We start from the raw sequence: 15,883 nt of genomic DNA on the forward strand, positions 1-15,883 counted from the left end.
CTCGAATATCACTTGGAGGTTGATTCCTCCATCTCCTACACACTATGTTCTCTGGACACCAGATCTGACTTCCCTACGTACACTTGCTCTGGGGTCTGCGCCTATATCTGAATTCAAAGTAATGTGTGAACTAACATCCACTGGTTCCATATTTGGAACTTTCCCAGGGTTTATTGGTGGTACATCGACCCCTGGATCAACTATGTTGTCATTTTCTCCGTGGAACCCAAGACCCTCGTTGTCAAGAACATGAGCGTTTTGTGAACTAGACATGTTTTATCCTGAAATCAAAGAATCTTTGACAAGAACAAGTGTGAAAATAACATGTTTTATGAGAATCAGTAATGAAATAATCACTATTATCTTTAGACCACGGTGAGCGCTAAATTGTTTACCTCGAAAATACGAGTAATAATTAAATTAGATTTGTGGTTTAAAAGATATGTGATTTAGTTCAATACCAATTAATAATCAAGAAGTATAGTGGTTAAATGAAAGAATAAGTAAACCAAACTAGTGTTACAAGGCAAAATCGACCTCGAGCCCAGTGACCTGGAGATGGGTTAAGAGTAGTAAGGTTAGAACAATAAAGCAAGAACAGTAAAACTAAAGGACAATTCTGATGAACAATAAGCGAGAAAAGTAGGATAGTATATTCTTTGCGAATGATTAGATGATGTTTACAAATGATTGGGGTATCCTTTATATAGGAGGGGAGCCCTAAATAAAGTATATTTCCATTTACAGTAAAGAATCTTATTGGAACAGCCGTATACCCGCCTGGTATGAATTTGTACTAATTCGTACAAATCTATTCCAGAATTTATACCATGATCTTGGGGACGTGGCGAGAATCTTGTCCTTCTGTAACAAACTCATAACGGCACTATCTCTGAGCCGATTATACTTAGTTCCGATGTTCCTCGAACACTTAGGTCTTCGAGCCTCTTATTCTGCCTTCGAGCCCGAGCTTGGTCTTTATCGAATTTCTGCCCTCAGTGCTACGTTTCGAGCCTACTAAATCGGAAGCATATGATTTTGACCGTATACAATACCTTTGGTAGAACGAATTCATTAAAGCTGGGATATGATAAATACTTTTGGAATTTAGACAAGCAGCCTAATTTAGATTCTTCAATTTACTAGACTTTGTTTACTAACCGCTACATTATTTTAATATTTCTTTTTCTTATTTATTTTTTTCAATTAAGAAAGTAGGTAAATGCCAACTATTTTGAAAATAGTGGATCAAGAAGAAGAATAAGTGGGTTAACTAAAATTATTTGGGAGATTCTAGGTCACATGGCGGACTGATGGCTAATTTTTAAAAGTTTACTGATGGTAGAGATAAATTTGACCGGATAGTATAACAATAGGGATAAATTAACCAAATAGTATAATGGAGGTTAGACGTTGACCATACTAAAAAATAAAGGGATAAATTTGGACTTTTTCCCTGAATAAATGCAGGCCTTCTTTCTTGCCCTTTCGAGCAACCATTAAAATTTCCTTAAATCCAACTTCAACCGAACATATATTTGTCGGAAAAAGAGAACTTAGATTAGCTTTATGTTGAAGTCTTTCCCGTGTGAAATTGGGCGCCTTACACTTCTTGGAAAAATATGCTATAGTTTGTATATGAAATTATTGACACATGGTCCAAGGTTGCAAGAGCTATGGATGCATAAAATACATCATTTGGGTTTTTATTGGAAGGTTGCATCAGCTTGAACCAATTTTACATAGCCCTGCATTATTTCCGAACGATCTAGGGGCGGGTGTCAAATTTGCATTAACGTAATAGATTAGTTGTTCAATGCGGTTGGAGAAGCAAAATAGTGTGTGCCCTAAACATGCCTGCTAGAATGGGCACTCAGAGGTGCAGAAAATTTAATTAGGTCAAGATATAAATTGAAAATGCATAATTACATGGACCTTGTCAAAATGATTCTGAACATCTATACTGGTATTCTTTCATGAACTAGTTAAACAATCTCTTGAAATGAGGATGGAAACCTAACCATCACCTATTGTAATCATTGACATACTGAAGTAATCGTCTACTTCACTTAGTTTCTAGCAAACTGCAAGTAGAAAAGTAAATCAGGTGTCATGCGGAAGCTAGCAAAGCAAGTCTTGAATGACGATAAATCACAACAAAAAGAAATATATCAAAAAGAGACACAAATATTTAACGTGGTTCGGTCAACTGACCTATGTCCACGGCGGAGATGAGCAATCCATTATAATAAAAAAAAGTACAAAGATATCGAGAGAACAACCTCACGAAGAGGCAAACACTAGTGACACACTAACACTTGTCCCGTAAAGTTCTCCCCCTAAAAACGACTCTCAAACTCCATATGGCTACATTGTGGATGCTACTGAATGGCAAGGATTGATCTTCAATTTATAGAGCTCCAAACCTCTTCCTACAAGAAAAGAGACTTGCCAAATATGGAAGAATTATATTTTTCTTATAGGAAAAGAAAAACCCAATTATGATAAATATGTTGTCCTTTTCATCATGAGATAGAAAAACCAATTATGAGAAGAAAACCTGGACAAACGCCTAACAAAAAAGAACAAGCAAAACCCAAATTCAACTGCTTCACTGCTACATCTCATTTTATTCACAAACACCAAAAGGCGTAAAAAGTGGTTTTCTATTGAAGTCTTTCAAGATTTTTTTTAAAAAAAGTGTGACTTGGTAAAAGACTTTTGAGATTTGTGGTCTTAAAAGTTTTGTGGGGCCATAATACTTATGTGGTTATAAATATTTCTCATTAAGGATAAAATGGGTAAAATAAATAGTTTAAAGTTGAATTATTTCTAAATTTAAAAATATATCATTTATTTTAAAACATACAAAAAAAGAAAGTAACTCGTCTAATTTGAAATGAACGGAGTAGATTGATAGACACACATAAAAGTAGGCTGACATTCAAACAGGAGTCTCAAATTAACGCTCCACTAAAAATTCCAATCATAGTACGATCTTATCTACTAGTTCATGTCTCCAAGAGTCGATTTGACTGTTACTATGGCCTTACTTTTGTGGTGCTAATTTAGGATATACTAAATCCAAGACAGTACTAAATGTCAAGATTTACTTGCCAATGATTAACCGCTGAGACACCGTTGTATCGAGAAAAATTGAGTGTATATATATTGAAGTGATTGAAAGATGACATGTCATGATATGAAGGCTGGTCAAAGAATGATGATTAGCAAAGAGGCACGAGTCGCAACAGATACGAGCAGAGGCACGAGCAGATATTCATAAGATTCGACGCTCGTACCTATTTAAATCTGAAAATTAAGGAGAATGAATCTGACAGCACAAGAGAGTATAGATACAGTATTTAATAAGCATTAAATACTGAAAATGTTAGAGAATCTGTATTGAATTATAATGATTACCATTGTAACGTAGCATTAAATGCCTTTAATTGTTATTATGACAAAGACAAAACGTATACCTTAGAAATAGCTATAAAAAGGAGAAGATTGATCATTTGTAAACACACAAAAGATCACTGAAAAATACTGAATTACTTTGTTTGCTTCTGTTCATCTTATTATTATCAAAGCCAATTTCTTTTATTCATTTTATATATTGATTATCAGTAACCCGAGTTTTTCTAAAATAAAGCTTTGACCGAAATTTCACTTTTTGGTTAAACAAATTGGTTCAGTTACCGGGAATCTGATAATCTATTCTTTCTTAGCCTAACCTTTTTGGTTGCATCAACTATGTCAAACATTAACGACAACACCCAAGGAAACCAGGGAAACCATCAACTCCAGGAGAATCCACAGGATGATCGCACCCCGATCCCTTCTCCACAAAGCTCCCCTCGGCGGTCTCGAGAAGGCACTCCTGATGGACCTCATTCAAATGCAAATGCTCAATTTGAAAACGATGAAGCTATCAATGAAGCTTTGCAAAAACTAACCGCTCAACAGGTCAATAAAGCTCTTGAGGCCTTTGTCAGCCAGTTACTTGTTGCACCACCAACTCCAAATAACAACACTTTGGAGAACCCTCATTCTGGGCTTGCTAATTCAGGGAGTGATGGAATCCCTAGCGAGTCACGAGATGGAGAACCAGGTAACTTAGTCAATTCTGATTTACAAAATTTAGTATTAACATTGCAGAAACAACTCAAGGAGAAAAGTGACCGCATAGAGCAAATACCTGGAGTACCGCCCGTAATCAAAGGGATAGATATGAATACATATTCACAACAACCTTGTAAGCCAAGTGCTTCTCCCCTCCCAATTCCAAAGAAATTCAAAATGTCTGATATTCCAAAATACGATGGAATAACTGATCCACGAGACCACGTGATTGCATTCACAATACACGTAAAAGGAAACGACTTGACCAAACAAGAAATTGAATCAGTACTGGTCAAAAAATTCGGTGAAACACTCACTAAGGGAGCATTAACATGGTATTCTCTTTTACTCGAAAATTCCATAAATTCTTTTGCTGAGCTTGCAGATTCATTTATCAAAGCACATTCGGGAGCTCAAAAAGTCAAAAAAAAAAAGAATGAAAGATATTTTCAAAATCAAGCATAGGGACTCAGATTTGCTTAGAGAGTTCGTGGATAGATTCCAGCGTGAAAGAATGACGTTACCGCGTGTACCAGACAATTGGGCAGCTATAGCCTTCACTAGTAATTTGAATGAAAAAAGGCTCAGAAGCCACGAGGCGACTCAAGGAAAGTCTTCGTGAATTCCCAGCAACAACGTGGAATGACGTTTACAACAGGTATAGCACGAAGCTAAGGATAAAAGAAGATATTATCTCACGGTCTCAAAAAGAGGAAAAAGTGAGTTCGAGACGGGCGAAAACCGAAAAAGGTCCGGTAAAAATAGATATGAACCATATATGGGCCCAGCGGGAAAAGATTCACGATCAAAACTGGACAATTCAAGGTACGATCATAGATCGAGAAATAGAGGGTCGGGCTCATCATCAAGATTTGGGAATGATCGAAACACGCGAGAGTCGCGGGATAATGATAGAAACTTAAAGGCAAGATTTGGCGGTTAAAATTTAATATAAGCACTTCCGAGCTCGTAGCTGTTTTAAGAAGCATGGGTGATAAGGTGCGGTGGCCAAAAGAAATGAGATCGAATCCAAACAGGCGCAATCCTGATCACTGGTGCGAATTTCACAACGATCATGGTCATAAAACGGCAGACTATAGGTTGCTACAAGGTGAAGTTGATCATCTATTAAAGCAAGGGTATCTCACTGAATTATTCAGTGAGAAAGGTAAGCAAGCATACATGAAGAATAGGCAAGAGCCCCCTAAACTACCTTCTCCCAAAAGGACTGTTAATGTTATAAGCAGAGGTGAAGAAATCAATGGTGTGATGTACACAACAGCCAATAAAGTTTCAAAGGTCACAATTACCCATGGGAAGCGGGTTCGACATGTCTTAGAGGAAAAAAGTATTACATTTGATGATGCAGATGTGGATGGCGTATTAACTCCACATAACGATGCACTGGTAATATCTCTACTCTTGCATGATACTAATGTGAAAGAGTTTTGATTGATCCAGGTAGTTCCGTGAACATTATTCTGCTAAGAGTACTACACGAGATGCAAGCTGAAGATAAATTAGTACCAAAGGCGCATACTTTGTCTGGATTCGACAATTCCAATGTTGTGACGAAAGGGGAGGTAATACTTACTACATTCGCAGAAGGAGTTGTCAAAGATACAAAGTTTCAGGTGGTAGAGATGGAGATGGCTTACAATATGATTCTTGGGAGACTATGGATCCACGAGATGGATGTTGTTCCGTCTACCTTACATCAAGTTATTAAATTTCCATCACCATGGGGAATATGTCAAATCCGTGGGGATCAACAAACATCCAGGAGCATCAACTCCGTAGCAGATTCAAGTACGAGAAACGAAGAAAAATAGCAGTTACAGAATCCAGTTGAGGATACCACAACACAAGTCTCAACTGAACAAAGGCGAATAGATGTGGACTCAAGGCCCGATTCCATTCAGGAACCAGAGGAAAATGAAAATATCAAAACAACGATTGAAGAACTGGAGGCTGTAGAGTTATTTACACAATGGCCTGAAAGGAAAGTCTACGTAGGGGCCAATCTAAGCCAAGACATGAAAGGTAAGTTGATTGAATTTTTGAAAACTACCGTGGATTGTTTTACTTGGTCCCATTCTAATATGACAGGAATACCACCGGAGGTAATGACTCACAAATTAAATGAAGACCCATCATATCCACATGTCAAACAAAAGAAGAGAAAGCAAGGAACTTTCAAAAATCAGGTGATTCAAGATGAGGTTCAAAAATTACTGAAAATTGGGTCTATCCACGAGGTAAAGTATCCTAATTGGTTAGTCAATACTGTTGTGGTACCATGGCGCGTTTGTGTAGATTACACAGACCTTAACAAAGCTTGTCCTAAAGATTCTTTTCCATTACCACATATAGATCAACTAATTAATGCTACTGCAGGTCATGAGTTGGTAAGCTTTTTAGATGTGTATTCAGGATACAACCAGATCAAAATGGATCCTATAGATGAAGAAAAAACTTCATTTATAACAGACAGAGGAACTTACTGTTATAAAGTAATGCCTTTTGGTCTCAAAAATGCTGGTGCAACATATCAAAGACTAGTGACCAAAATATTTCAAGAACATTTGGAAAAAACTATGGAGGTCTATATAGACGATATGCTCATTAAAACTCAATATTCAGGGGATCATATATCACACTTGTCTAATACGTTTCAGATCTTGCAAAAATTCAATATGAAATTAAATCTTGAGAAATGTGCATTCGGTGTTGCATCAGGTAAGTGTTTGGGTTTTCTTGTTTCTAACCGTGGTATTGAAGTAAATCCCGCACACATTAAAGCCATTGAAGAAATACCCTGACATGCTTACAAGTAAAAAAGAAGTGCAGAGGTTGACAGGAAGAATTGCAGCCTTGGGGAGATTTATTTCCAAATCATCAGAAAAGTCCTTTAAATTCTTTTCAGCTCTTAAAAAGCAAGATCATTTCAAATGGACTGAGGAATGTCAACAGGCACTCAAAAATTTGAAGACATACCTATCAAATCTGTCGTTGCTCACAAAACCCAAGATTGGTGAAAGATTGTTCATCTATCTTGTTGTCTCCGAAGTAGCGGTAAGTGTCGTGTTAGTTCGTGAAGACCAAGATAAACAATCTCCAATTTATTATGTCAGCAAATCATTATTAGATGCATAGATGCGGTATCCTCAATTAGAAAAGCTTGCACTTGCACTAATCATAACATCTAGAAAACTAAGGCTTTATTTTCAATATCACCCTATTGCTGTAGTAACTGCTTATCCATTACGTAATATATTACACAAGCATGAGTTGTCAGGTAGGTTAGCCAAATGGGCTATAGAATTAAGTGAATATGACATCACATACCAGCCTAGAAACACGATAAAATCTCATGCATTAGTAGATTTTGTGGCTGATTTTAGCCAAAGAATGCAATTAGAAGCAGAAAAAGAATTACAGGTGTTAAACGGATCTAATCCAGGAATTTGGACCTTATTTACTGATGGTTCATCTTGTGAGCATGTGATTTTTGCCTCAATTGAATTACTCCTACAGAATTCCAAAAATTATATTTTTTCCTTTTAATTGTTTGATATTTTAGGAATTATTTTAGAATTTTTCCGATTGTTTGCATCTTGTGTGCATGTTTAATTTTATTTAATTCATAAAAATACAAAAAAAAATATGTTGCATTTGCATTTAGGGTTTAATTTTATATTTTTAGATAAATTAGTAAATTAGTATGTTTTGCAAAAATGGAAAAATCACAAAAAATAATTTATTTTTGCATTTTTAATTTTATTTCTAAATTTTGGTAGTTTTTTAAAATTTGGCATTTAATTAATTGTGTTAATTATTAGTTAGAGTTAGTTAATCTAATTTGGTAGGATAATTTTTATTAGGAATTAATTTGGGTTTTTATTTTTTATTTTGAGAAGAAAAAGAGTTGTTAAAAATAAAATTAAAAAAGAAAAATTGAAAGGGAAAAGGAAGGGAAATAAAAAAACCAGATGTTTGGGCCATTTTAATTTGAATTCCTTAAGCCCAAACAAAATTCCCCTTCTACCCGTTCAAACTGACCAAAATCCAGCCTAAAACCCGGTCTGATTCCCACATAAACCATACGATCCCGTTTTGATCATTCTAATATGAGCCATTGATTTCCCTTTAATCCAACGGTTGGGAACTGAGTGCCGTTACGATATAAAACTGTCCGAACTCGCCTCCCCCCTCTGATCGTCTTTCTCATCTCTCCACTCTCAAAGACCACAGCCCCAAACCCTAGCGCTGCCTTGGTCCTCCACCGCCTTGGGCCGGCGGCGCCACTTCCAAACCACCCCAAATTAACACCGTAGAATCCTCATGGCTCCCTCTCCCCTAATCTACAGCTGGTTTCCTTCGAATCTCCCCTGAACTCCTCGAATCTTAAATTGAAGACATGAACCTTAAATTCCCAAAACGTGAATCAGTGAGTTTTATTGAAGATTTGAGGTCGAATTTGACCTTATTCGTGTGTTTCGTTTGGGAACGCATGATTAAGGCCCATTTCGGCCAAAATCGAACGCTTGAGGGGTGATTTCAAGATTTGTCCCGGCTTTTCTTTAGGTATTTCCATCTTTATTTTTCCTTCCTTCATCTTTCTTGCTCTTGTTGCTTAGTTTAAGGTTCCCCGTCTTCATTTTCTTGCTTCGTATTTTCTGTTTATTTTTGTCATTTTTATTTTTTTAATCATTTTTTGCTTGCATGCTTTAAATTAAGTAAATAGTTTGTTTTAATTGCTTTGTTTGGTGTTATTTCATCTTTTATCTGGTTTTCGAATAAAAAAGAGAAGAAGTTCTGAGTTCCCCTTTGAAACCCATGCTGGGCTCATTAAATTTAGGGCTTGTGATTTGAATTCGAGTTTTAAAATAAAAAAGCCCAAGAGGGATTCGACCTGGATTTACAGACCCATTAACACTTTGAATTGGGTCAATTTGACCCACATTTGGTCTGGTTTCAGGGGTAAAAAGCAAGGGTTTAAGGGGTAATTTGGGAATTCTAGGTGAAAAGAATCTCAGTAACTTAATTAGGAAGCTGCTAGGAAGGTGTCATTGGGACTTAACTGAAAGTTTGTTTTTTTAAAGTGAGGGTACTTGAGCAAAAACCAAAATTGCAAAAGGTCTTAGGTGCAAAACTTAGCTTATTTCTGCAGCCCTAAAACCTTACCTATAAAGGCATCCTTACTTGAGTTTCAAGGGAGATTTTAGAGACTGAAAATTCTGAAAACTGAAACGGCTGGTTTCTTTGAAAAAATTCTGAAATAACCTTGAACTCCCTACAGTTTCTTTGTGAACACTATTCAAATTTCTGCTTGGTTTTGATTTTTTTGATCCTCATTGTTTAGTTTAAAACCACTGAAAATTTCATAGTCTTGCACTTGGTTTGAAATGGATTGGGTCGTGGATATTTAAAAGTTTTGGTTTGAATTTTGCTGGTTGGAGACACTGTTGCTAGAACTTCTGAAAAACTGTAAATTCCTGCACTTGAGTTGAAAATGGTTGAGTTTTGGGATTTTTAAAAGTTGGTTCGAGCTGGTTTGGTTCTAGGGTACTGTTCTATTGTTGTTGCTAGATTTATTCTACTACTGCTGTGTACTGATTTTGTACTTCTTTGTTTCCCTTTCATTTTCAGGTATTTCTCACCTTTCTGACATGTAAAATGGAAGATCATGAAGCTATTTGTTTGAATTGAAATATAGAACGTATCAGTTTATAAAATGACGTTTCCTGCATTCTCGAGATCAGATTCTGTAGTAAGTTGATTCCCTTTGGATATGTCTGCTCGTCTTTGTTTTAGTTTTAAGCTTGGTTTTGTAATATTAGATAAATCATGGGTTTTAGCTATTTGGTCTACATGAGTTTGAGCCTGGCGTTTTGTATAAAATGACTCTTAAGGGTATTTGCAGCAAATATTCAGTCAAGTTATATGTCAGTTCAGTTGAAATCAGTGTACTGTTTGATTTGGATTTCTGATTTTAAGCTTATCAAGATGACAAACGTAGGCTATAATATAAAACCTCCCTTTGGAGTCTAAATTAGTATTATATTTTTCTGTTATTTTGAGGTTATGAAATGTGGTTATTTAAAAGTTGTGATGGTGTTAAATGTCGGATAACAAGAATGAGTTGTGGTGAGATTTTGACGCTAAATGTGCTTTGGTATTTGTTTAAAAGACAATCAGTAGTTGTTTTGATTTTCTTGAAGCTATATGACATGTAATTCTGAATTAGAATGCATGATGTCTTGCGTTGTGAGGGGACTCGATCTTGAGTCCCAGGTTGTGCAAAGCTGGTCCATTCTCAAGGTTGGGCTCATTTTGGGCCTGGCTTGGACTATTGTGAAATTGGCAATTTGACTGTCTTGCATTTTTGTTAGGTTATTGGGCCTCACGTTAGGCCCAGACTTTTAAAGACTGGATCTCATAAATGTTAGTTTTTATGTTTAATGGATCAAGTTCGAACTTTAGCTTAAAGAAATTTTAATTAATTAGTTGGGCTTTAAGAGTATATTGGAGGTGTGACATATTAAGCAAAATATAGTTATGGCCCTCAAGAGTTTAGTTTGAATTCCCTTTTAAAAATGGAATCGAGGTGTGCCGTACCAAATAAAATCTCAAAAAGGCATGGCCCACGCTTAATTAATATTTTAATCCTTAGAAATCGAGGTGCGCTATACAATTGAATTTTCCATGGCCTTCGCAAAGTTGAAAGTGCGTAGTTGCTTTAGGCTCACTATTTAAAAAAATTACTTTCTTAAACTCGGATGTGCATTTCATGTGACCCAAATCCAAATCTCAACGACGTTAAATAAAATGTGTCTCGAACTGTGGGTGCATTTCATGTGGCGTGGTCCAAAGACGTGTTTTAGATGACGTTGAAATCTTCCTTAAAAAAAATTAAAAGCGGTTTAATAAGTTAAAAATATACCATAGGCTAAAACATGTATTAAATTAGGTAATAAGCCAATAATAACAGTTGAGCGACCGTGGTAGAACCACGGAACCCGGGAATGCCTAACACCTTCTCCCGAATTAATAGAATTCCTTACTCGGATTTCTGTGTTCGCGGACTAGAGTCAATCTTTCCTCGATTCGGGATTTTAAACTGGTGACTTGGAACACCATAAATTATCCCAAGTGGCGACTCTGAATTCTAATAATAATCTCATTTCGATTGTCACTTAAATTGGAAAAACTCCTGTATACCTTTCCGGGTGTGGAAAAAGGAGGTGTGACACATCTAATGTGAAGGGAGCAGGCTTAGGAATTGTTTTGGTACCCCCTACGGGTGAAACCATCCGATAAGCCATTAAATATCATTCTATAACTAACAATGAGGCAAAGTATGAAGCTGTGATTACAGGTTTAGAACTGGCACGAGAACTCAGCAATAATTAGATTGTAATCAAAAGCGATTCGCAGCTTATAGTAACCCAAATGCTGGGGACTTATACTGCCAGGGAAGCACGAATGCAACAGTATTTAGAGAAGGTACGGGATTAGATTAGGCAATTTCAAACCTGGAAGGTCACGCAGATACCAAGAGATGAAAATGTCGAGGCAGATGCCCTAGCCAATCTCGCATCTGCGGCAGACATGGCAAACAATTAAAATACTTTCGTAATTCACTTGTTTCATTCAGTCCTCGATCCAGACAAAAATGAGGTAAATTTTAATAACTTAACCTGGGACTGGAGGAACGAAATTGTTTATTTTTTGCAGTATGGTACCGTCCCTGAAGACAAGAAAAAAGCTCACGCACTTTGAAAAAAGGCTGCTCAATATTGTTTAACGCAAGGCAATCTTTATCAAAAATGTTCGGTGGTCCCTTAGTAAGATGCCTCGGGCCTTCTCAGACGGAATATGTAATGAGAGAAATATATGAGGGGCATTGTGGGAATCACGTCGGAGGAAGATCACTGGTAAGAACCATGATTAGGGCAGGTTATTATTGGCCTAAAATGGAAGAAGAAGCGGAAAATTTCGTGGCTAAATGTGATAAATACCAAAGGTACGGCAATAACATGCATAGACCTGCGGAGTTGCTACATCCGGTCATTGCACCATGGCCTTTTATGAAATGGGGAATGGATATCATGGGTCCGCTACCACAAGCAAAAGGACTGGTAAAAATCTTGCTCGTACTTTACTAAATGGGTAGAAGTCAGAGCATTTAAACAGGTACGATAAAAAGAAGTCAGAGATTTCATTTGGCGAAATATCATATGTCGATTTGGTGTGCCAAAAGAAATCATGTGTGATAATGACCCGCAATTTATAGGCGCACAAATCACAGAGTTTTTTCAAAGTTGGCAGATCAAAAGGATTACATCCACACCTTATCATCCGATGGGTAATGGACAAGCTGAGTCAACAAACAAAGTCATTGTCAACAATTTAAAGAAGCGTTTGGAGGAATCTAAAGGTAATTGGCCAGAATTGCTACCTGGTGTTTTATGGGCATATCGCACGATAGCAAAAACAGGTACGGGAGAAACACTATTCTTATTGGTGTATGGAGTTGAAGCCTTAATTCCAGTTGAGGTAGGAGAGCCAAGCACGAGGTTTACACAAGCGTCAGAAGAATCCAATGACGAAGAAATGCGCATAAACCTTGATCTACTTGAAGGAAAAAGGGAAGCTGCATTAATAAGAATGGCAGCACAAAAGCAGGTCATGGAACGATACTACAATCGAAAAGCGCGCCTAAGATACTTCAAGATTGGGGACTTCGTGCTCAAAAAGGTTTTTCAATCTACGAAGGCGGCCAATGCGGGAAAATTAAGTCTGACCTGGGAAGGACCCTACATGATTCATGGTATCGCAGGGAAAGGAGCATATGAGCTGGGGAAACGATGGATGGCAAGATACTACCTTCACATTGGAATGTCGTTCACCTGAAGAGATACTATTTCTTAGGAATACCCACGGTCAGGTATCCATATTTTAAAATTTTACTAACGATTTTAGATGATAGGCAAAAAGCTAGCCCGTACTAAATGATGAATCACGACCTGCAAGGCACGTGGAATAAATTAAAATTCCCGGTCTAGGGTTACAAATATTCTAATAGAACTTCAGACGGGTTAAGCAGTCTTCATCTATAATCACACCTCCGAGTCCCGTGTGTTTTTCCTTTTCAGGGAAAGGACCAAATGAGAGGAACAATCAAGTGATCGAGACTTCATACTTCAAAGCTCAAACACTTGGGGGACTGTATAATATACATAGACATGTGTATAAAGAAGGCAAAGAAGATTGGGAAATAATCAAAGTTCAAGCCTGAGAAGTTTACTCATTGAATGAGTCAAGTGCAGAGCAAAGTCACGAGCTAAGACCAAAGAAAAACCTTATCATAGTTAGGGTAAAGGCAATGTACTGAAACGGGTTATAAGTAAAAACCTCGTGTTCATTTTCTTTTTTGAAATCTGTTATAAGGAAAATAGTTACAAGAAAGTTATAGAAGTAATTTAAATATATGTAAAGTGTTATTTAAAACTTGACAAAGTTCAAATAAAAACTTGTCGAAGTTATTCCAAAAAACATGTGTATTCCTATTTCTTTTATCGTACATTAACACCATTATGAAGTTGAGACGTCTTCTTCATTAAGTGTCGAATATAAAAGGGACCTCTTTTATAAAATTCATGATTAATTCAAGTATTCATGAAGTTAAAAAAAGCATTTTTTTAAAATAAAAATGCAAGTTATTCAGTAAGTCCTTAAAAATAAAGGCAAGTATAAACAAAACATAAGTTCGGACAACAACAGAAACTTCTTAATATTAAAAAGTATAGACTAAGTATGAACTTAGCCATAAACCAAAAGTTGTTTATACAAAGCACCCCATGAAAGGTCTGGGGACTTAACATTTTCAACAAACCCTTAAAAAAGACCAAGGGTTACAACCACATACCACCAAAAAGAAAAAAAAAACAAAGGAAGTCAAACATCATAAACTTTTCACTGAGAAGTTGAAGGAACTGAAGCAGGGTCATCAGCAGCAGCAGGCTCAACTTGACTTGAAGGAGTGGGGATACCCGTATTATCTTCAATATTTCCAGAAGCTTCAGCCACGGGAGAAGAAAAATCTTGGTTCTGCTGAGTCTTCTCAATAGTCTCTTTGATCTTGGCTAACTTAGATTCCAAGTTGAAATTCTCCTGGCTAACTTCAACAAGGGTATCATGGTGAGAATTTAAAAACGCCCAACTCACTTCAATAGCAGTTTTATCTTCAAGAATCTCGTAATCTCTTTCCCAATCAGCAATTTCATTTCTTAGCTTCTCATTTTCAGCCAAGGCAGATTCATAAGAAGTTTGAAGAGAAACGTGGGAATTTTCTAAGGAGCAAACTTTATCAGAAGATACCCAGAGGTCTTCTTGAGTTTGAGTCAGAGTCTGCACGAGTTCACCAGCATATGCTTCCTTCTTATCTAAGAGAGCCTTCAACTCTCTGATCTCTTCACTTGCCTTGGAGAGTTGCTCAGAAAAAGAGGTTTCGAGACGATTCTTTTTTTTACCTACTTGATTTGATGAAGCATTTTTAACCGCCAACTCTGAAGTCAAAGCCATTACCTGCTGCTCTAAGGTACATTTACCTTCTTCTAATATTTCCATGTCGATTTGAAGACTTTCAAATTGTTCCTTCAAATTATCCGCCTCCATTTGGTAGTCACGTGCTAATTGCTCTAAGAGGAAAACCCTCTTCATCATCTCTGTGCCAATTATATTGACCTAAAAAATAAGGGGGGGGGGAGATGAGAACACTGGAAATAGAAAAAAGGTAAAGTAAAGTTTGAAAAAAGGGATATCTTTAAAGAAGCATGCACTATATCGTTCATCAAAGTCAAGGAACTGTGGCCATCAAGTTTAGCTCTTTCAACTGGACCAATCAATGGCTTCAACCACACGTCAGCTCGACCTGATTTCCTCAAAAGGTTGCCCTCGGCAGGAACTTCAATGGTAACTTGCCTCATGGCTTCACTTCTACTTGAGGAACCAACCTCAGTGTAATGAACAGTTGAAGGAGGAGTAGTCGAAAGACGAACTGTAGAAGCAGTCAAAACAGCTTGGGGAGGAATAGTAATAGCCACGATTGGCAAAGGAGGTATCACAGAAACGGGAGTAGAAAAAGAAGTAATGGGTGCTTCATCAGAAATCGGATCTAAATTTTCACTTCCAAACCCGCAGCTAAAAAGTTGCTCAACTGAATCATGAGCAGCAGTGGGAACAACATCATCGGGAATCATCACCGGGGCTTCAACAGACTCGGTAAGAGGAATAGAACGAGGGGAAGAGGCTTCATCATCAGAAAGGATTCGTCTACGAGCTTGTGGCCTTTTTACCGAAGAACCCCCATCTTCTTCTTCTTCAGAATCTTGGTCAATAGCAACTTTTCTTTTCGATGAAGAGTCCAAAATTATCTCTTGGTCCCTTTCCAAAGAAATTCGAGAAGCTACGACCGCCTCAGCACTAATACCTCAAAAAACGGCAAATCCTGATAAAAAGAAGGATTAAAATAAGTTTTGGAGGAAGAAATAAATAAATAAAACTCTTACCATGAGTTTTCACTTTCCAACCAAACCGTTGGGAGAGAGCTTTCCAAGATCTACCCTCCATTGGGGCCGTATTCAACAATTTTCCTACCCAACCATGGAAATTGGGAATTTCATCAACAATTCCCATGATTGCTGGAAAAGAAAAGGAAAATTAGGATAATGATCATCAAAATTGAAGAAAA

General features: G+C 37.0%; 1 protein-coding gene across 1 annotated transcript; it reads left to right on the top strand.

Moving 5' to 3' along the window:
* The first annotated feature begins 12,492 nt into the window (after window positions 1-12,492).
* LOC138871140 (uncharacterized) lies at window positions 12,493-13,044 on the top strand. Its single transcript, XM_070148999.1, has one exon. The coding sequence runs from the start codon at window positions 12,493-12,495 to the stop codon at window positions 13,042-13,044; it is 552 nt and encodes a 183-aa protein (XP_070005100.1).
* Window positions 13,045-15,883: the final 2,839 nt, after the last annotated feature.

The sequence above is a fragment of the Nicotiana sylvestris genome, chromosome 6, assembly GCF_000393655.2.
Source record: "Nicotiana sylvestris chromosome 6, ASM39365v2, whole genome shotgun sequence".
In the NCBI taxonomy this organism is placed as follows: domain Eukaryota; kingdom Viridiplantae; phylum Streptophyta; class Magnoliopsida; order Solanales; family Solanaceae; genus Nicotiana; species Nicotiana sylvestris.

What these genes read in the sequence shown, in the direction of transcription:
- LOC138871140 (XM_070148999.1), top strand. Translation starts at nt 12,493, where the DNA reads ATGGGTAATGGACAAGCTGAGTCAACAAACAAAGTCATTGTCAACAAT.